The sequence below is a fragment of the Symphodus melops genome, assembly GCF_947650265.1.
Source record: "Symphodus melops genome assembly, chromosome: 19".
In the NCBI taxonomy this organism is placed as follows: Eukaryota; Metazoa; Chordata; class Actinopteri; order Labriformes; family Labridae; genus Symphodus; species Symphodus melops.
In genome coordinates this window covers 1427005-1447478 of record NC_136709.1, presented here as the reverse complement: position 1 = coordinate 1447478, position 20474 = coordinate 1427005, and the positions used below count along the sequence as shown (strand labels likewise).

The 20474-nt window shown below is 44.7% G+C and overlaps 1 protein-coding gene across 1 annotated transcript in view; it reads left to right on the top strand.

Annotated features, from left to right (window-relative positions):
• The window catches only part of syne3 (spectrin repeat containing, nuclear envelope family member 3), a 30601-nt gene extending 10821 nt beyond the window's left edge, over positions 1–19780 (top strand). The window contains exons 7-18 of the mRNA XM_079370504.1: positions 3815–3951; positions 9201–9375; positions 9754–9936; positions 10971–11114; positions 11684–11818; positions 12140–12301; positions 13150–13322; positions 14013–14661; positions 15040–15183; positions 16083–16268; positions 16824–16874; positions 19442–19780. Of these exons, the coding sequence (XP_079226630.1) occupies positions 3815–3951; positions 9201–9375; positions 9754–9936; positions 10971–11114; positions 11684–11818; positions 12140–12301; positions 13150–13322; positions 14013–14661; positions 15040–15183; positions 16083–16268; positions 16824–16874; positions 19442–19624 (2322 nt within the window). The 3' untranslated portion in view covers positions 19625–19780. The remainder of the gene's footprint in view (positions 1–3814; positions 3952–9200; positions 9376–9753; positions 9937–10970; positions 11115–11683; positions 11819–12139; positions 12302–13149; positions 13323–14012; positions 14662–15039; positions 15184–16082; positions 16269–16823; positions 16875–19441) is intronic.
• Positions 19781–20474: the final 694 nt, after the last annotated feature.

Genomic DNA, 20474 nt, shown 5'->3' with positions numbered 1-20474 from the left:
TGATTTAAAAAAACAAAACACTACAGACACTTATCAGTTGGTAATATAAACACAATGTCTTGTACTCCACCTCTCTCTCTCTCCTTTGTTCTCCTCCTTACACAATGATCATTCCTCCTCTTGTCCCTCTCAGAGCTTATAATGTCTGCGTGCCCTGACAGGAAGACTGGATTCTTTATCTCCATCAGACTCCATTATGCCCCCTCTATGTGTCACATACCTGCCCCCCCCCCCAAACGCCCCCCTGGAAAAACAATCCTGCAGCCCTGTCAGTGAAGCTGCTTTATTACTTTAGTGGATCCCCTGAATGCCTGGGAGAGGCGTGGTCACAGCCACAGTATTACCTCTCCTGCACTGTCACTAAGAGCAGACGTATCGTCCTCTTTGATCGGCCTCCTGATATAGATTGATATGCAGACCCTCGTAGTGGGAAAGTGAGAGAATAAACGTGTCGACGATTTCCCCCATGGAGTTTTTTTTGTATAGAAATGTGACAGGTGAAGGACAGAATCAGCAGGAGACTGTTCAGACAAAGACTTGTGTACCTGTGGACCTGCAGAGCTGCTTGTGCAGGGTGTGACTGGAATGCTAAATGACATGTGGACCCATCTATCTGTCATCTGCTGCAAACTCCACAGGCTGTCACCTCCCTGTGACTCAGTCTGTTTTCACTTTCTTTCAAACACTGCAAACAACTCCACTTCATCCACCATGCAAATATGGAGCTGAAGTCTTTTACTGCAAACTCATAATGAGGAGAAATGCCACATTTTTATGATAAAAGCTCTGCTAATGGCCTTAGCATTAAAGACAGTACATTGTGTTCCTACGTGTGAATTTATTCCGGGAGCGTTTTTGATACATTTAGTGAAATGTGACAATGCCATCAACTATTCAGAGTCATCAAAGAAGACTTCATGTGTGACTGCAGCAGGTCTGTGAGTCCATCAAGACTTTGCTCATTTGGACCAAATGAAAAGAGTGGATGCTTTACGTGCCGCGTGGCGTAATAGCTGTCTGCTCTCTCATTCTTTGACAGGCTCGTAAAGAAGTAAAGAAAAGTGGATGACACAGCTGACGATGCTCCTCATGAATCTGTGTGTGTTGGGGAGTGGCTTTCATATTTTCCTCTTGCACACTTCAGATTGTAGCTGTTTCTCTTTTTGTCACGCCTCAGCTTCTAAAAAGAGGTTTTGTTTTATTGGAGCGTATCTCCGTTTCACACAGCAGACATCTTGATTTTGATTGATTGATTGATTTTAGGCCCGATCCAGCCGGCCTCTTTCCAGTAACCACACGTCTGCTTTGTTTTTGAAGTTATTACTCAACTCAACTTTATTTATAAAGCGCTTTAAACAGCCGTAGCTGTGACAAAGTGCTGTACATCCATGAAGAGCACAAACATAAAACATAAGTAAAACACTAACAGGGTTAAAACAATAAAAACAATAAAACACTAAAACAAGAACAGAGTCTCATGCTGGGTTAAAAGCCAAAGAATAAAAATGTGTGGACAGTGGACAGTGAGGGGGCGTGTCTTTTGTGCAATGGGAGATCATTCCAGAGTTTGGGACCGGCAGAAGAAAAAGCCCTATCCCCTCTGAACTTCCGCTTAGACCTTAGACCTTATTACTGATAAGTAGAGATGTCCCATACTACTTTTTCACCTCTGATACGATGCCGATATTGCAGCCTTGAGTATTATATCGATCCAAGAAGATGTCAGTGTTATAAAAGGCTGATCAAACAGAGAACAATAGTCAGCAACAGTAGAGAAAAACTGACCCATTTATTATTAACCGATTGGTTTCATGAATTTTAACCTTCAACATAATATCTGCATTATTCTACAATTAAATAAAATAAATAAAACATAAATTAGAATACCCTCAAAAATAACCTCATTAAATGCAATATAAACAATTAAAGTGAAAACAATTCAAGTTCACTTCAGTTATTTTTTTCCTGTCAGTATATAGTAAATGGTTTTGATATCAGAGATTTTAGATGCAGTCTGATAAAATCCGATATTTGTTTTCTGGCAGATATCTGACTGATATCAGATATCAATATTGGATAGGACACCCAGACTGATGAGAAAGACTTTTCTCCACTGACCAAGGACTGAGATTCATTTTTTAATCATCCTCCACGCCTGAGAGTCTCATCATTCATATGAAACACTTGATGAGCGGGCCCATTTCTGCCTCCAGAGAAATGAAGTCACTCTTTCATTTGATAACTGGATTAGGATCTCGGAGCATCAATAACTCCTGAAACTTTCAGACTCAACAGAGGATTGAGTACCGGTAAATGTCTTGAACACCAGACCCGAGTGTGAGTGTGTCGTTCTAGTGGACGCTCAGTTCCTCTCTGTTGTTCCTGCTGCATGTGTGGAAACCCTCCTGTGAAGAGGAAGTAGCATTTACATGACAACAGCTACATGCTATTGTCAGAATCAGCTTTAATGAAGGAAGTGTGTGATGAGTCACACTGAGCTCCTTTTTGACTGGGTGATTTATTTAATGAGCACTCACATCTATGACTCACTGAGCTGAAGCACTTATTGGACTGGATTTAACTTTTACTATAAACAGTGCATGTATTCCCGTTTGCAAAGAAACTCACCAACATACAGTACAGACGAGCTGTCAAAATGTCCGGGTGAAGTTATTTAGCAGAATCAATCCGTCGATTGCGTGAATGGAGTTTTTAGCGGTTGCTGTATTTTGCACAGCTGCAGCTGAGGAGAGAAATTATGACTGTGCATCATCTCGTCTTGCCAATTAACATCCATTCACATGAATTCTGATCATAACATAGTGGTTAGTCATTGTTAGTGGTCTGCCCTGTGGTATTGTGCTGCCTGAATGACTGAATGTTCAGAGCCTTCATTGCTGTTATTAGCCGCTGCTCTAATGTTCTATCCGGGACTAATGGAAGTGAGAAACGTGTGTGACCGCAGAATGAAAAATACAACACACGTGAAAGAGCTGCAAAAAAAGGTGAAGGACTGATTATCCCTGGTGCAGCAGGTCCAGAGTGTTTAGAAAAGAGGAGTTTACAGAGTAGACTGAACGATTACAGCACTTTAGTGATCTTACAGACCTCCACGGCCTCAGCGGCAGGAAATGGGGATCGAACCCCTGACCTTCTGGTTAAGAGACGACCCACTCTACGAACCGAGCCACAGAACTTCACGTCCTGTGTGTGTGTGTGTGTGTGTGTGTGTGTGTGTGTGTGTGTGTGTGTGTGTGTGTGTGTGTGTGTGTGTGTGTGTGTGTGTGTGTGTGTGTGTGTGTGTGTGTGTGTGTGTGTGTGTGTGTGTGTGTGTGTGTGTGTGTGTGTGTGTGTGTGTGTGTGTGTGTGTGTGTGTGTGTGGGTTTGAATCCGGCCTCGCCCCTTTGCTGCATGTCATCTCTTGTGTACATGATCAAATATATAAAGTAAGCTGAAGGCAGGGCACGTTTATTTATGCAACACATTTTAACAACAAGGCAATTCAGAGTGCTTCACACCAAACGCTTCATGACAGGAAAGAAAATCACTAAAATTCTTCAAACTTAAAATGTGTTCAAGTAAAAATAATTCAAATAAAGTTAATTGAGGTAAAAATATAAAGTTTAAGAGTAAAAGATGAAACTCTTTGTTGAAATAGTTTAAAGGCTGTAAACAGGTTCAGCAGACTCCTTTGAGTTTGATCCAGATAAACTCAACTGATTGTGCTTTTATTTTCTCATGCTGAGTAAACACACGTGTGCGGTTGTTTGCTGCTGTCGCTCGTCGGGCTGACTCTGAGTCTTGTGTCTCGCAGGGTGTGAGGAACGCTCTGGCAGGTGAAGAGTCCCAGGTGGAGCTTCTGAAGGCTCAGCTGAAGGAGCTCTTCAGGTTCTCAGAGGACTCGCGACATCTCTCTGACGACGTCCTGGCTGTTGTCAAAGAGCATCAGAGGTATGTGACATCAATCCTACTGCTCCTTTAAAAACAACAAGGACAGGCTGGAGAAGCCCAGCGTGTAAAAACGTGTAAATAATGTTTGGGTCTGCAGAACAGTTCACAGGGAGTAACAATTTAATGAAGCTGCTTAAAGGGCTTAAATACGGCATATCTCACACACACACACACACACACACACACACACACACACACACACACACACACACACACACACACACACACACACACACACACACACACACACACACACACACATACAGACTGCCTTGCTTTTACATTCATGACACCTGCTTCAGAACTATTCAGGCTTCAGTGATTCAATTTAAAAATCCTGTACTCACTCATTTTTAAAGAGCAGCTTCGCCTGATTTGCAGCTGCATCTGATACTGGTGTCTTTACAAACCTTCTTTTCAGCCTCTCCCTGAGACGTTTTTTTTTTTGGTTTTCTGCCACTCTTTCTGTAAGCCCTCCCTTCCTCCCTACGTACCCACTTGGGTACTAATTGGCCAGCTCTCTGAAAGCTTCTTTGTGGGCAGAACGCTGCAGGGCTGCCAGGGGAGCTGGGAGAAGAGAGTCTATGTTAGCGGTTAATTCTGGGCTTCATATCGGGGGAAATTTGGTGCTATTTGGAGAAGAAGCTGTTTAGCGCTCTCTGCAGACTGATCCTGGGATTACTCAGACATACGGATACCTCATGATCTTGATCTTACATTTGCAGTTTTCAGTGTTAAAATGTGGAACAGCTGATCAACTGAAGGCGAGGAAGTGTGAGTTCTAAACATTTCAAAGGAGAAGAGAGAAAGTGTTTTTTTTAACGTCAACCTCCACCTTCTCTGTCAGGCACAGCCTCGCACAGAGGAAGTATGGTTTCCTCCCTGTTTGGTGACACATCAGTGGTGCTTGATGTCATTAGTTGGACGGGAACCTTTTTTTTTATCCTCTAAGCATAAACAGCTCCTCTCTGTACAGGAGCAAACTGAAGCAGCCAGTCCTTCTTATACCTGCATTCTTCAGATGGCGATCTTTCACGCTGATGCTTGTGTCAGTGCCTGAGTGTGAACACATTTACCTTTCTAGCATTTTAACCAACGAGAGTCTTTCCCTCCTTGTGTCTGAGTCCTGACGATCAGTGCGCCTGATACGGAGAAGAATGAAACGGGAAGCTTTGTAGCAGCGATGGTCTCTATCAGATGAAACATGAAGAGACAAAAGGGAAGACTTGACCTCTCGGTGGCTTTCCATTCATCAGACATCTGGAGTCATGCAGCTAAAGGTCCCGCGTGGTCTGATTGTGCTGCGTGAGCTCTGCGCTCAGCCACAGTTTGATGAACTTTCTTCTTTCTTTGTCGGAGCTTTGGAGGTATTGATCACTGCAATGTTATTGAACAAATGTCAACAAACACAACAAGAAAATCACTAAGTGTCAACCGCTCAAGCTTCCAGTCCAAACGGCAGTAATCATTCAGCTTCATGTTGGAGAAGATTTAGGCGGATCCAGTCATTGATTTGTTTGTAGCACATACTCAATAGTTGTGTAGGAGTGTAGTGAGCAGGCGAAATCAGGATTTCTACCAGCCAGTCCCCGGAGTAGCCGTGGCTCGACCTTTCGTTGTTCTCTATAATTTGCACCAGAGAGAGCGTGGCGAGGCCCGAGAGCGTAACCTCAGGGGGGAATTAAAATGTCATCTTTCTATACTCAGATAAATAATCACCCACAAAACAAAACAGCCCCTGTCCTTCAAAAACCGAATGAACACTCTCGAAGTCCCTGAGAGCAGAGAAGTGCTCCTCGTGTCAGACGACGGCAGGATAAAAGGTCGACGGCTTATCAAGGAAGCGAAAAGGTTTCAAACGTTGCACAAAGTTGACTCATCCAGCTCTCCTGGTTTTGACAGCGAAGGGGGTTAATTCATCTCAGGGTGATCAAAGTTTGAGAGCTACGCACACGAGGAGGTGTGTCTTCTCCTCCAGCAGCAGTCACAAAAACAAAGTTGTAAATAAAGTCTGACAGAACTGCTCCACCTTCTCCATGTTCAGAATCTGCTTCAGAAAGTCAGTGGGAAAAACCATTCTAGAGTAAATAGTTCTAAATATGAAAAGTAAGTGGAGCTAGAATGTACTGAAGTAAAGGTGCACGCACTCAGACAGCCTGGTAGATGTGGCAGCTTCACACTCTGCTGTGTGAGATAGGACAGCACTCATCATGTGTATCAGATAAAGTGTGCACAGCCCTGAGCTGATTCCAGCTACATGAACAAGAGTCATGGTGAAGTCACACACACTTGATACAGAGGTGGAATTGTTTCCCTGATCAGTGGGAAGTTAGAGCGTGACCTCTCTCATAAACAGACTTATCTGTTATCACTCCGGCCATAGCTGCAAGTGTCTGTGAAGCATTCAGCGTTTACCGAGTGTGCCAATGCACCGGCACCCGGACACACACGGACGCTGTCAGAGTGTGTGTTTGGTTAATCAGACGGTTTGTTTTTGTAAAGTATGAAGCGAGGTCAGCAGCAGACTCGTGACAAAAAAATGTTAAAACTCTGTGAAGAGCTCGTCACTGGTGTTGATTTCTGTCCTGAATACACGCTGAAGCTGTTCACATGTTCAGTTGTGTTACAGGCCAAGTTTTCCAGTCTCACAGCCTGATCCTCACCTGCCCCCTGGTGGATACACTATCATAAATATTCACAAAGAATTCAGGGAGATGTGTGAACAGGGACTTTTGACTTCATGCACGATGCAAACACGTCAGTAAAGACAGGTCAGGGCTGATCATAAAGCAGCAGACATGTAAACTGTAAAATCAGTGTCTTTAATGAGAAATCTTTCCTGTTGTTGTTTCCTTGTTCTGAGACGTTACTATGACTCACATACACAGCTGTGCTCGTCTGCTTTATAAGAAATAAGAACTGTAAAAGTGCACAACTGAACAAACAGACTAGTTCAGATCTGAGTCTGTACTTTGACAAAAGCTTAGCTTCCACTTCCTTCTTCTCTGGAGGCTTCATTAAAAACACCCAGCAGCTTCAACGTCAAACTGAAGGACAAAGACTCCACTGTCCCTCCAGTAGGAAATAAAAGACTAATCAAAGCCTGGCCAATTAAAATCAGAGTTTTCAGATGGAGAAAGGAGAGACGTCAGGGGGAAAAGAAGTGTGACGGACGGACAAATCTTTGTCTCAAAGGAGCGTTTGTATGATTCAGAATGAATGAAAGATGCTGGAGGAGCTCTTTAACGCCGTCTGTGAAGCAAAGTGGAAGAAAAGTGCTTTTCTGAATTAGTAGAATTGTAGCAGGTGAAAGGCTCATTAGATAAGAAAAGCTGTTCCCTTTATGTCGCATGCATCCCCACGGCTTGTGGAAGGAGACTGAATTGAACCTGTTTCTCCTTTCAACACAACACTGATACAAACATCAGCTGGAAGATATACAAGAGTGTGTGCAGTAGAAGCAGGCAGATGGTTTTCTGGACAACAGAGAAGCTGGCAGCGTTATTATTATGTCCAAACACGAGCCAACTGTGAAACAGCTTCGTGTAGTTCATGAAGAACAACCCTGGGACTTCTCCTCATTGCTTCTACTGTCTTTAACCGTTTCCTTTTAAAAGCCTCCTCCAGACAGATGTAGAGAGTTAGCATGTATGCTAACACATTTACACTGCATCTGGTTCGTCCAGTGTATCTGTGATGTCCATGCCAAATAAAGTCTATCTATGTAAGAAAGCTTGTCACAAGCGTCACAAGCAGCGGACAGATGATGAGTCAAAGGAAGATGTCAGCCTCTCTGCTGCTAATTTCAACAGTTATCAAGTGTGCTCACAGCTGAAGAAGACATGATGGACTGTAAGAACGGACACAAACGTGAATTTGATGCGTCTTAGATCAAACTGGGACTTCAGAGAAGACCGAAGTCATGGGGATTCAAACCTTGGATTTCAAATATGGAGATATTTTGGTCCTCTTTTAAATACTGTATTGCCCATATCAGTACCTCATGTGCACGCTTTGCTTCTTACTGACCCGTCATCCAACCGTCTGCAGTGTCGAGCTGACGGAGAAACACGACGTCTGTGTGATGGCGCCGTTAAAACTTTCATGCTGTTTTTATTGGCAGAATCCTCTGGAGTTGGCATCGATTTGAACAAGTTGCACAGACCTCAGTGACCCCCCTTCATGTCTCCATGATTTAGTCGTCTCGTGATGCTCGGCTTCCTCGCTCCCTGACATGCTCAGTGGGTGTCGAGGTCAGGCGTCTGCCGAGGGACTCGGCTTGACGTATTGATCTTCTAAAGTCGTGGTCACTTCACATCTGTCTCGCCGTGCCTTGAATGCATCTGAGCCAATTTCTTCAAAGCGTTTGAAAAGTTCCTCACTCGTCCTTCGTTTGAAATATCAGGTCTAGACATGAGTCCAGGCTGAACAAGCTCGCCTTGCTAAGAATGCTAATTAAAGATTGATGCGGACACTTTAACCTCCTCTGTCATTAATTTGAATAATATGTCAGTCATTTTTAAAAATAGATTAGTCTTTGGTTTTCAGGAGATTAAGAGGAACGTGTTTCTGATGTCCAAAGGAAACTTTTCTGTTCATACACAGTGTGAACATGGACTGTAAACATGAATGATGAAGCCTGAGTGACCTCAGCCATCAGTTCCTGCAGGGGGCGCCAGAGGTTCAGCAGCAGCAGCCGCCCTGCCTGCTTAACATCCTGTTTGGGCCTACAAACCGTTAAACCCCGCCCACCTGTCAATCATGTCAGCTATCTATGATTAAAGGGAGGGTCGGTCATTTTTGGATACAAGCATGATTTTGAAAGTAGCATCCTCTCCGTATTCACCCACCCCCTCCCCTCTGTGCTCCCCCTAAAGCCACGCCCCTCACTTACATGCACCAGAAGTGGATCTCAGCTCATGCATGCATGGTGTGAGCCCATGATCACAAAAACTAGTCAGACCTCGTCTGTTTTTTGAAGCAGGCTGTAAATATGTTAATGGCTGCTGTAAAAATGTTTTTGAATGGGTGTGTATGTGACTTCCTGTGCCTATGCAGCCAGCCTCTAGTGGACACTCCAGGTCCTTGGTTTTTTATCACTGGTTGCCGTTTGGGTGTAAACCTGATGAAGAACTGATAGTTGAAAGTATAGGATGGTTCTTACTTCTGGATCTGCTAAGTTGTTTCAAAAATGACTACCATTCTTTATTTCTGTCATACATGTCAAATATGATGTCGGTATGTTGCAGTGTGAAGTGCCGAGCGACGCGGCTGTGTTCAGAGTCAGAGTCCGGCCTGAGGAACATCCTGCAGGACCCTCTGCTGGTCTATAGCCAATGGAGCCACATGGTCTCACAGGTTCTGGAAGCTTCTGCTGACGTCACGGACTTCTCACACATCGCTATGTTGGTGCAGAATATAGAGGTAATCATTTCACAACTTCAAAGATCTTATCTCAGGGAGTGAGTGTGCACTAAAAAACGTGTGGAAACATCGGCCGTACAAGCGTCAGCTGGAGCTCCAGTTGTCTAACATCAACACAACATCACTCTAGCTTTGTTAGCATCTGACAGTCAAGGTCAGAGAAACCTTCAAAAAGAGAAATGACTCTCATAGCTTGTTGAAGACTTTCATCACTGTTGTATCGTTTGTAAACAGCTATTTTCTGGAGTTTAGGAATTGATCATAAAATTGCGCTGCTGTTTGTGCTTCTGTCTGTGGATTGTGTTCTGCACCGTGGAGTAAACTGTGGTTTGACTGAATGGAGTTTGATGTGTCCTCTCTTCCTGTCCTTGACGTTAGCGCCTGCTGAAGGACAGCGTCCAGCTGCAGGAGCGTTTCACTCAGCTGCAGGTGAAGGGCGACCTGCTGGACTCTGTGTTTGGTCCTGAGAGGTCGGACGGGCTGCAGGACGACCTGACTGCTGCCGTCAGGAACAGAGAGCTGCTGCACAATCAGCTGCAGCAGAGGAAGAGCAGACTACAGGTGCCTACGTTTACTCTCTCTCGAAATCTTACGTTGGAACCACGTAGAACAACGTCTCCTATCAGCAATATGTCTTTCTATTGAAACCTGATTGAAACCTTTTATGCTTCTGTATGTTTAAGCTCTAAATAACCAACATGCACAAAGATAGAGTAGAAAGTCTTTATTGTCATTATGCAACTGTACAACGACCTTAAAGTGCACACAGCTATAAAAAAACAAGAGAAGAAGAAGAATATACAAAAGTAACTCTATTTAAGGTAAGATGAGCTATGCATGGTTGGAGTGATTTACAGGTAGCAGCATGGTCAATAATGAATAGATATGGCAGAAATATAAAACAAATATTTACACAGTGAAGTAAACTACAGCAACAAAAAGCCATTACACAGCTCCAGCAGAATGTTTCAGTGGCCTGAAGTGGAACCTTTAGCTTCTAAAAGTTGGTCCATCAGAAGTTATTTTTCTGACAATAACAGAGTCAGTGTCCGCTAACATTAGTGAAAGGAGCCCTCCCTGGTCTCTTCAAGGCCAACAGACTGATTTCATTTTACATCCCAGCATACCAAATGTCTTCACTCTCGGCTGATGAGCTGCTCTCTTTAGAATTGTACGTTGTAAAAATATTGTGTTGGATCTGAAGTTAGTATTTTCTTAAAAACAAGATGAGCAGAACTCTACTGTGGGCCTGGCTTGTAGGATCATTATCAGAGCAACGATCTAACTAGACAGCAACAGCACTTCTTCAAAATCGTTTGAAATTTTAGGGAAAATGAGAAAACTGAGAAAACTTTACATTCAACTAAAACATGAAGTTTACTTAACTGTGTGTCTTTAAGTGATGCAAGGCGACACGAAAGTAAATCGATATGGAACATCCTTCAACAGGGCCAGTTTCCTCTGATACCAATACTCAGCAGATATGAGGACGTGACATATTTTAAAAGAGAACGCGATAATGAGAATGTGGGCTCAACAGGAGAGACGGGAGCAGCTGTTTAACATCACACCTTTTGAACTGTCGCTCCACTCAGGGCCTGATCTCAAGAACCAAGGACTTTGGAGACGCCTCGGAGATGATTCGCTCCAAGCTGAGCAGCCTCAGTGGCCGACTGACGGCCGTGGACAGACTCCAGCCTGACATCCTGGCCAAGAAGTCCCAGTCAGACCAGTTCAGGGTGAGTCCACTAAACTCTGTGTCACCTTGTTCCCTCAAGAAGATCTCATACGCTTTGCATGAGTTATTCATCACAGCATATTAAAGTACTGTCCCCCTCTGGTTTCAACACATTTCACTTCTCAATGAAACTCAGACTGAAGAGCCATGAAACCTGTCAGGACTCTTCTTAACGTCTTCACTGCTTTCCCACTGTTGGGGCGGCAGTAGCTCAGTCTGTAGGGACTTGGGTTGGGAACCGAAGAGTCACCGGTTCAAATCCCGGCACAGACCAAGTCCGGAAATTGGTTTGGTAGCTGGAGAGGTGCCAGTCCACCTCCTGGGCACTGCGGAGGTGCCCCTGAGCAAGGCACTGAACCCCAAAACTTCTCTGGAGCGCTCGCTGTGGGCAGCCCCCTCACTCTGAGACCTCTCCATTAATGCATGTCAACAGGACCCTGTTTGTGCATGAGTGTCTATCTCAGCCTATGTGTGTGTTCATGTTCATAAAGTATAAATTATTATTATTACTTTAAAGGATGTGCTGTCGTTTGAATTCTCTGTGGTGTCATTTCACTGGTGATTCCTCAGGTGATCCTGAAGGACCTGGAGGACTGCGATGCCCACATCACAGCTCTGGAGACTCTGGTCTCGTCCAGTCAGAGTAACAGGACTCAGTTTGAGAGACTGTGTGCAGACTGGAAGCATCAGCACCAGGAGGTCCGGGTAAGAGCAGCCATCTTCAGATCCAGTCCATGCAGAGGAGTAAACAGTCAAAATGCACATCATTGCACATTATCTTTGAAAGTTTAGTAAATCTGTCCTTTTATTTTATCCATTATGTTTTTGTATTTATCTTTAAAATCTTTCTGTTAGTCGCTCAGAGAGAAACGTGTTTTCCTTATTTCTGAATTTCAAGCACACGTTGAAAAATAGACTAAAGATGACCTTGACCTTGAAACAACTATAAAAGCAGTAATAAAAATACAAACACACAACCACAGGCGCTGCAGACTTCCACTCACTGACGGTCTCCTTTGTTTGCAGGGGAAGGTTCATAAGAGTGAAGAGAGCATCGCTGACCACGAGAGCTTCCATGAAAGTCTGCTGAACATCGAGAAGTGGTTGATGATCATGAAGCAGAAGCTGGAGTCCTTCCACAGCCAATCAGGAGGCTGGAGCATCGAGGGACGCCGGCACGAGGCTCAGGTGTGTTTTCAGCGCTCTGCGATCACGTGGACAGATGTTACTCCCTGTTCTGCTTACGAACATGAAAACAAAGCTAGGATGTGACTCAGTGCTCAAGTTCTCCCCTTCAACAAGCTCACGCAACACGAGGAAGATTAAAGCGATCAATCTGCAAACGTGAACAATATTAAAAGTGTCAAATGAAGCAGTGAAGATGAGACTTTCATGATGATGCATTAGCTGTTTGCCTTTAACTCAGGAAGTGCAAACCTGCAGGGGTCTGCCTTTATGAAGGATAAACTAATCAATTCATTAACATCCATTTCCCCTTTCTCCTGATTTCACATCCCTTGAAGTGTATCCTTCCCTCTGCCGGCTCCGTGTCGGAACTGATGGCAGCTCACTGTGACCTTAAGTGATGCCTGCAGTCGGGCATTTTAATGAGAATACCAAGAGACTGTTTGTAATTACAATGACCTTCCTGCCAGTCTCCTCGCCACCAGGGGGAGAGTCTTCACTTCTGCATTTTGTTAACATTCAAAGTGCACTTTTAAATGTGACTGTCACACTGCGGAGGAGCTCTTATGTGTTCATCTCTAGAATGAGTCGCAGTGTGGAGAAAAACAAATAATTCACGGTTGTGCAATGTATGCACCACTAAGAATTTCTGAACAGACTGATGTTTGAGTCACTCGCTGAAAACAGGGGAATGATTGGCAGAGGTTTTGAAGTAAATTCAATGTTTCAGATGCTGCAGGAAAGGTGCTCGGCGGCCTGACTGTTGCTTAGCATCAGAGTGTTGAACATGGAGGCGGCAGCTTGGTACCTGAAGTGCGCGTTAACCTCGTTAACCCTGCTCGTGTCCACAGAGAGCTCTGGGAGAGTTTCCAGAGAAGGAGCTCCAGCTGCAGCAGATGGAGGCTCAGGGTCAGGGCGTCCTGGAGAGGACCTCCGAGGAGGGACAGGTCCACATCATCCGAGACATGAAGCGCCTACGAGAGTCCTGGCTGGCCCTGTACCACATGAGTCTCAATCTGGACAGGTAGAGACAGAAACCTCAATCCTGGCACTTTTTATAGAGTGATGTCCAAACATCAGGAGACTTTAGGTTCTATATTTACTTGTGAGCTTTTTATGCCTGGGGCAGTGGATAGAGTCGAAGAGAGGGGAGAGAGTAGGGGGGAGTGACATGCGGGAAAGGAGCCACAGGTCGGACCAGGAGTGGTGTGTGTTTTTTTTCTAAACAGACTAATGACACATCACTCCCATAGTTCACTGGACTGAGATAAGACGTGTTTAAGAATGTGTGCGTGGCCTGTAAACATCCCACTTCATCTCTCAGTCGGAGTCGTGTTTAGATGAAAGCCACTTTTTCTCATTCCTCAAAATTGATGCTGCCACCAAGACAGCGAGGGAGATTTTAAACTCTAATTTAGATTCTCTCTTCAGATTGCATGTCAAAACATTTAAACTGCGTCTCTGCAGTGTTTGGGCTGCTTATGGCAGAGAATATTAACAAACGCAAAGAAACAAAACAAAAACATCACAAGTGCGTGTCCTGACTGCTCCTTTATGGATGCTCAAAGTTTTATATCAAGGGGAAGAAAAACAAGACTGAAGAGAGATGAATTATAGAAAGTTTGCTTCTCTGTTCCGCTCTCTCTGTGATTGTGATGCGTCACAGGTAGTGTGTTATAAAAATACTCCATCTCTCTCTTTGTTTCTCTCGCAGGCTGCTAAACAGCTCCGTGGAGCTAGCAGAGTCTGACTCATGGAGGGCCGGAGGCCTCGCACCACACAACTTATCCCTGAAAACACAGCTGAGTCTGGGGGGAGGGGTCAACCAGGTCACGGCTGGAGGCTCCGGGGTCCGACAGCGAGATAATCCAGCAGAGGTGTACGGACTCCTGGGCAGCTCTGGGTCAGGGAGAAGAGGAAGCATGGAGGGGGGTGCAGGGCAGAAGGGGCTAATGGGGCAAGGTGGATGGATCCAGGGTGAAGAAGAAGGTGGCCTCCTCCTGGCTGGACAGGGTGCTGAGCAGCTCAGCCAATCACGGACAGGGAAAGACGGCAGGGGCTCGTTTGCAGGAGACGAAGTGGATTCTCCTGCTTGGAGTCTTCACTGCAGAGCGGGAGCTGGGAGTCTTGACAGGGGTGCACCAGCAGGGGGCGACAGTAGCATCATGTCCGGATTCACAGGGGCAGCGTCGTTGACCACGAAATGTAGTGATGGCGGGAGAATGAGGTCTGGAGGAAGCAGCAGCATGGAGGCAGGAGAACATCTCAGTCCAGCAGCAGGAGGAGGAGGAGGAGGAGCGTTTGTTCTGTTCAGGAGGGACCAAGCCAAGAAATCATCTCCACCAGCAACACAGCAAACAAAGGTATCGTTGTGCATTGTTCACACGTTGCCGAATAAATATAAAATATCGCCTGTAAAAAGGACAGGTAGAGGTTTTCAATGAAAACTTTGTGCACATGAATCATTTTGTCGTATCATGACCCCAAGAATCGAAAATAGAATCGTGAGACACCTCAAGATTCCCAGCCCGAATGATTCATCTTTTGTTGGAAAGCGTGTTTCAGTGTTTCTAAGCAATTGGATGCATTTGGTTCCAGATAGATGTTAAAGGATTTATATTTAAAACCAAACAGTTTCAATGATCTGTGAGTCTTCTAGTATCAAAGGATTTAAAGTGAGGAGTGTGCGAGGCCCAGCGCGTGTCCTGACAGTGTCTCATGTGTGTGTGTTTGGTTTCCAGGTGGTCCAGGGTCAGTACAGCTCCAGGAGGGCGGAGTTTGAGGCCTGGCTGTCCAGAGAGAGTGAAGTCCTCTCAGACGTCCTCAGCACAGAGACGGCCACCCTCGGCAACGAAGAACTCAAGATCCGTCAGGACCAAGTCAAGGTGGGCTTCAGATGAAACACTCAGGAGGGCCGAGTCACATCAGCTCCAGTTTTAACACCAGAAGTGAGGGAGGGAGTTTGGTCGCCCTGGAGGATGGCAGGATTAGTCTTTATAAAGTTTTCCCATGAATCCCATTCACTTCAATATTTGCTAAATAAAACACCTTTGAAGTATTCATGAGCATCCAGTCACAGCAGTGAGATGAGACCTGACAGTAGACTCAGGTTTTCACCCCAGTGAATGAAATGCTGCTGCTTGATGTCCTCACCTCATCATTGTCTCATCACAGCTGTTCTGCTCAGAGAGTTGACTGTCCATTTTCTCTGCTGATGTCAGAAAGTCAACCAATAATAACATGAATTTACTGTTAGTCGAAGGTGTGAAGCCTTTCTATGAGTCCGTCTCTCTTTTACTTGGACTGAAGTGATGAGCAGTGTTTGTGTGTGTAGTGTTGCGGGAATGATCGAAATTCTGTACTTTAGCTCCACCTAATGGTGACTGCTTCAGCTGCACTGAAGACGGAGCGGTCGAAGAGTTCGTATTCAAATCTCCTAATGAGCTCCTAAAGCCAGCATCACACTGTAACAGCGCTCCACACGACTCCTCCTCCCTCTTTTGAGTCCTGCTGCACACAACAGAAGAAGCAGTTTATATCTTTACGAATGATTTACAGTCACAAAGTGAAAAGGAAGTATAATTTGAGTCCTGCAGACTCTTTCAATCGCAGTGAGAGTGAACATATGAAGCATCCCGCTCTGCTGCTGCTGCAGACTAGAAATACTGATGATGTTTTTTTTGGGGGGGGTTGAGACAGTTTTGGAGTTTGCATTCTTTCTGAATTTGAATGGGGGGCCGACGGTCTGTTACACCTCCTGTGTCTGTGTTGTCTCCCTCTGCAGGCTCTGAGGGCAGGAGTGGTCTGGGGTCAGGAGCAGTTCCAGCTGTTGCTTCAGGAGAGGCAGGGAGGGGAGGACGCTTCTGGACCTGCAGAGGACATCAGTCTGGAAGAACTCCGCTACCGCTGGATGCTGCACAAGTCCAAGCTGAAGGACATGGGAGAGCTGAGGACGAGGACCGGCGCTAAGGTGAGAGGAGACGTGAACACGTCCAGCCTGATACAAACATGACAGAGCAAAAGGTTCTGCAGTGATATGACGTGGAATTATATCTCCTCATGTTTGAACATGTCACAGAAGATTTCTTTATTCTTGTTATATATGAGGAGTATTCATACGCTCGTGTTTTAACTTCTGCTGCAGACAGACGAACTCTCTGAGCTGTTAGCACGTTGTTGCTTACACTGCATGCTGTTATTAAAGCCAAGCTGCTGTCTCAGCTCCTCTCATCCTCACTCTGTTGAATGTTGTCAGGGGATTCTCCTTCAGCTGCAGTAATGACCTGTCACCACAAGGTGGCAGCGTAACATTACTTAGTATTGCTCGTGTGTGGGAGTTTGTTAGATAGCTCAAATGAAAACTTGTTTTGATGAAGTCATTAAAAACAACCATCCAGGAAGTGGGTTCATCAGTTTGTCAGTCCAGAGCTCCAGCCTACTCATAGTGCATTAGTGAGTTACTGTATTTATTTCTGTACAGATGTTTTACATGAATGAATTTCAATGTTATGTTCTTTCTCTGCAGAGAGTCAAAGCCAAACAGGAGCAGCCAGCAGTCACAGCGAAGGTGGAAAAGGTCAAAACAAATCTTTGTCTTTTTTTTTTTTTTTTTTTTACTTCAAGAGAATGAGTGAAAACATGACCGCTCCAACATGTGATGCTCAGTCGATTGGTACCGTCTGTTCTGCATGACGATCAGTCCAGTCTGATAGACACCTGGAACAGATGTATTAAATCATTCATTATGAGAGCAACATGGGCTGAAGAAGGTCTTTGCTAAAACACCTGTTCTTCAGTTTATTAGAGATCTTTCAGCTCACTGATACGAGAACAAACCTGCTCATTCTTTAACACCTGACCACCCAGCTCTGCTATCAAGTCACGCATAGAAACCCCCAGCCCCCCATTCATTTAGAAAGCAGTGGGGGTTAGCAGATTAAAGAATGCCCCCCTCCCTCCATGACCACCCTGTTGACCCCTCAGACGCCTTTGCTGCAGCAGCTCTGCACACATTCCTGAATCCTTTCACACGTTTTCTGTCTTCTGTTTATCTGACTCAACGTGGAGCTGCTACTTCTGACGTCAATTCATTTTTATGAAAACATAGATTTTTATTTATTTTGGAGAGAGCAGCACCCTGCGTCCAAAATGATCCCTCATTGGTGAGTTTGGTGAAATGTTGTGAGCGGCCACACGGATAAACCAGCACGTTCTGTCACTTTGAGTAAGAAGAAGAAAAAACACCTGCATGCCTTTTGCCCAGTGAGTGTTTGTCTTAGTAAGTGTTGCTTCCTTTTCAATCAATCATTAACCCTTACACACACAGTGCAACACACTCATTCTTCTGTCCCTGCTGCTCAGACTGACAGACAGACTCTGTTTGAAAACATTGTTTGGTTTGTTATGTAAACACCCCCCCCCCCCCCCCCCCCTCCCCCCTCACCCGACACATATACAATGATACAGTGTATCTATTGAAATATTTAGATTCTTTTCTTGTGAGATTTTAAGTAGATTCTAAACTTCCAAAAATCAATTTGGGCTAATTAATCTCTTCCTGCGAAGCTCTTTAACCCAGAATGCCAAATGGAGCAGTACTGAAGTATGAACTAACTCAAAAATAGACTTTGAATCCTGAATCCAGAACAGTTTTGAATCGAAAATAGATTCTGAATCTAATCAGGACCCCAAGTGAGACATCCAAAGATTCTCGGCCGTTTTGGACGCCCCTGGGTTTGCCAGATATGAGAGCAGTTATCAGGTGAACAGGTGTTGCAGCGATGGAAGCGGGCAGTGGAACTGCTTCAGATAGAAGTGATTGTACCCGAGCTAAAAAGCCTCTGCATGTTTCTAATAAGCTCCAGCAGCAGAAAGCTGCTCAAACTAGGATCAATGTTGGAGATGAAACATGGAGAGAGGTTAGAACGCAGAAAGCTTTACAGACCCATGCAGAGCTGGCTAAACACTGAAGCTACAGTGTCCACCACATGCAGAGCTGGCTAAACACTGAAGCTACAGTGTCCACCACATGCAGAGCTAGCTAAACACTGAAGCTACAGTGTCCACCACATGCAGAGCTGGCTAAACACTGAAGCTACAGTGTGCACCACATGCAGAGCTGGCTAAACACTGAAGCTACAGTGTCCACCACATGCAGAGCTGGCTAAACACTGAAGCTACAGTGTCCACCACATGCAGAGCTGGCTAAACACTGAAGCTACAGTGTCCACCACATGCAGAGCTGGCTAAACACTGAAGCTACAGTGTCCACCACATGGTGACCTGTGTGAGCATCCACTCTAGAGAGGAGGGGGCGGGGCCAGACAGCTCTCTGTGATGATTAAAGTTTGAACTGCAATACACATTTTAAACACTAGGGGTTACTAGAGTTACATACTGCTCTTTTAATAATAAAATAAACATCTGTAATATGTTACTTAACTTTGTTTGACCATAGAACTAACAGATCAGTTAATATTCCTGCACATGCTTCATATCTGAGCATCTATCAGCAGGAGATCCAGTGTTTATACCAGGCTGTGGACAAAGACATGTTTCAGTGTTTTATGCTGTTTAGACATACATCCATCCTGTTTCTAATGAGGCAGAGTTCAGAAGTGAAAGATGAATGTAGGCAGTAAAAATGATTGATAAAATATCTGTGAGAGAGTCTGCAGGCCTGAGCTGCGTCACTTGAGTTTGGTACATGATGTTTGTGTGTGTGTGGGCGAGCTGCTGCTGCTCTCGTCCTCTGACCATCTCAAACCAAACACACTTTCTCTCTGCGTATCTGTGAGCGAGCCGTCCTTTTTAAAAACGCCTTCTTGTGTTTCTGAGCAAAAGAATTGTCGTGTTTTTATGCTCCAACGATGTTAACAAACGAAAAAGTTCACAAATATTTAGTTAAAAAAACAGCAGAGACACACACGGATGTTTGGAACACTGAGCTCTGTCTTCAGATCTTGTATCAGATGTATGTATTATAGACGAGGTGTCAGAGTGACATACTGCTCCTTTAAAGACTTAAAGGAACCGTCTCAGTGTAAGTGGACTTGTGTTTCATAGATCCACTGGTTCAATGATAAATATTCCACGGTTAATTTCGACCTGCATTCACCTGTGTTTTCTCTTCTGTGTCTGCAGAAGGCCGGCTTGTGTCATCGGGTGTGTCGCCTGGCTCTCCCTCTGTGGCTCCTCCTCCTGGCTCTGCTGCTCCTCGCCTTCCTGCTGCCCCTCATGGACGAAGGCAGCAGCTGCTCGCTCTCCAACAACTTCGCCAGATCTTTCAACGTCATGCTGCGTTACGACGGCCCTCCGCCCACTTAAGAGAACCGTCCTCTGCTCCGGGATAACACGCAGTAACATTTACCTTCCACAGCTTGACTTTACAACTCCATCGACAGGCAGTCGCTTCACCTAATGTCATCATCACTGTTCTTATTTAACACAGTCAATGAAGGAACCCCGACCTCGAGCAGCATGCACATCTGCAAACCAACATTTTCTGCATCTTCCTCTTTTCTTCTGCTTCAACACTTTTGCACCCAAAATATTTTTATTTGAAGCTTTTAAATGCAAACTTCAACTTAAGAATCACGAACAATCAAGACTCTCAACACTTTGAAAGTACGCTAACCAAACTGTAGAAGCTTTAACGGTTAAACCAAAGTTCTAAATCAATGCAGCGTCTTCCTGGTTAGATATGTTAGCAAGCTAACATTAACTTTCTATAATGTAGAGGCTCCTCAAAGGACATGCCATGTTCCACAAAAAAGCAGCCTGTGTTTATACAGTATGCCAAACAGATAATATTAAACTGATACAGACTGAATGAAGAAATGAAATAGCCTTTGTGGCTTTGTAGGAGGATAAGCTGGAGAGAGACTCTGGGTTTGTTGAAGAAAGCGATGATCCAATCCAGGTTCAGAATCAGAATCGTTTTTTATTGTCAAGTACATTTACACATACGAGGAATTTGTCTCAGTGCAACAAACAGATAACGTGAAATAAGGCCAAATATCAAGTACTGAAATACAATAAAGTAACATCACAGACTCAGTTACCATGGTAACTGACTCAGAGCTTAAGAGCATTTTAACATTAGACGTTCATAAAAGTGTTTCGTACTGTGTTCGAGCACTATCTCTCCCCCCCCTTTCTCTCGCTGGTCTGCAGC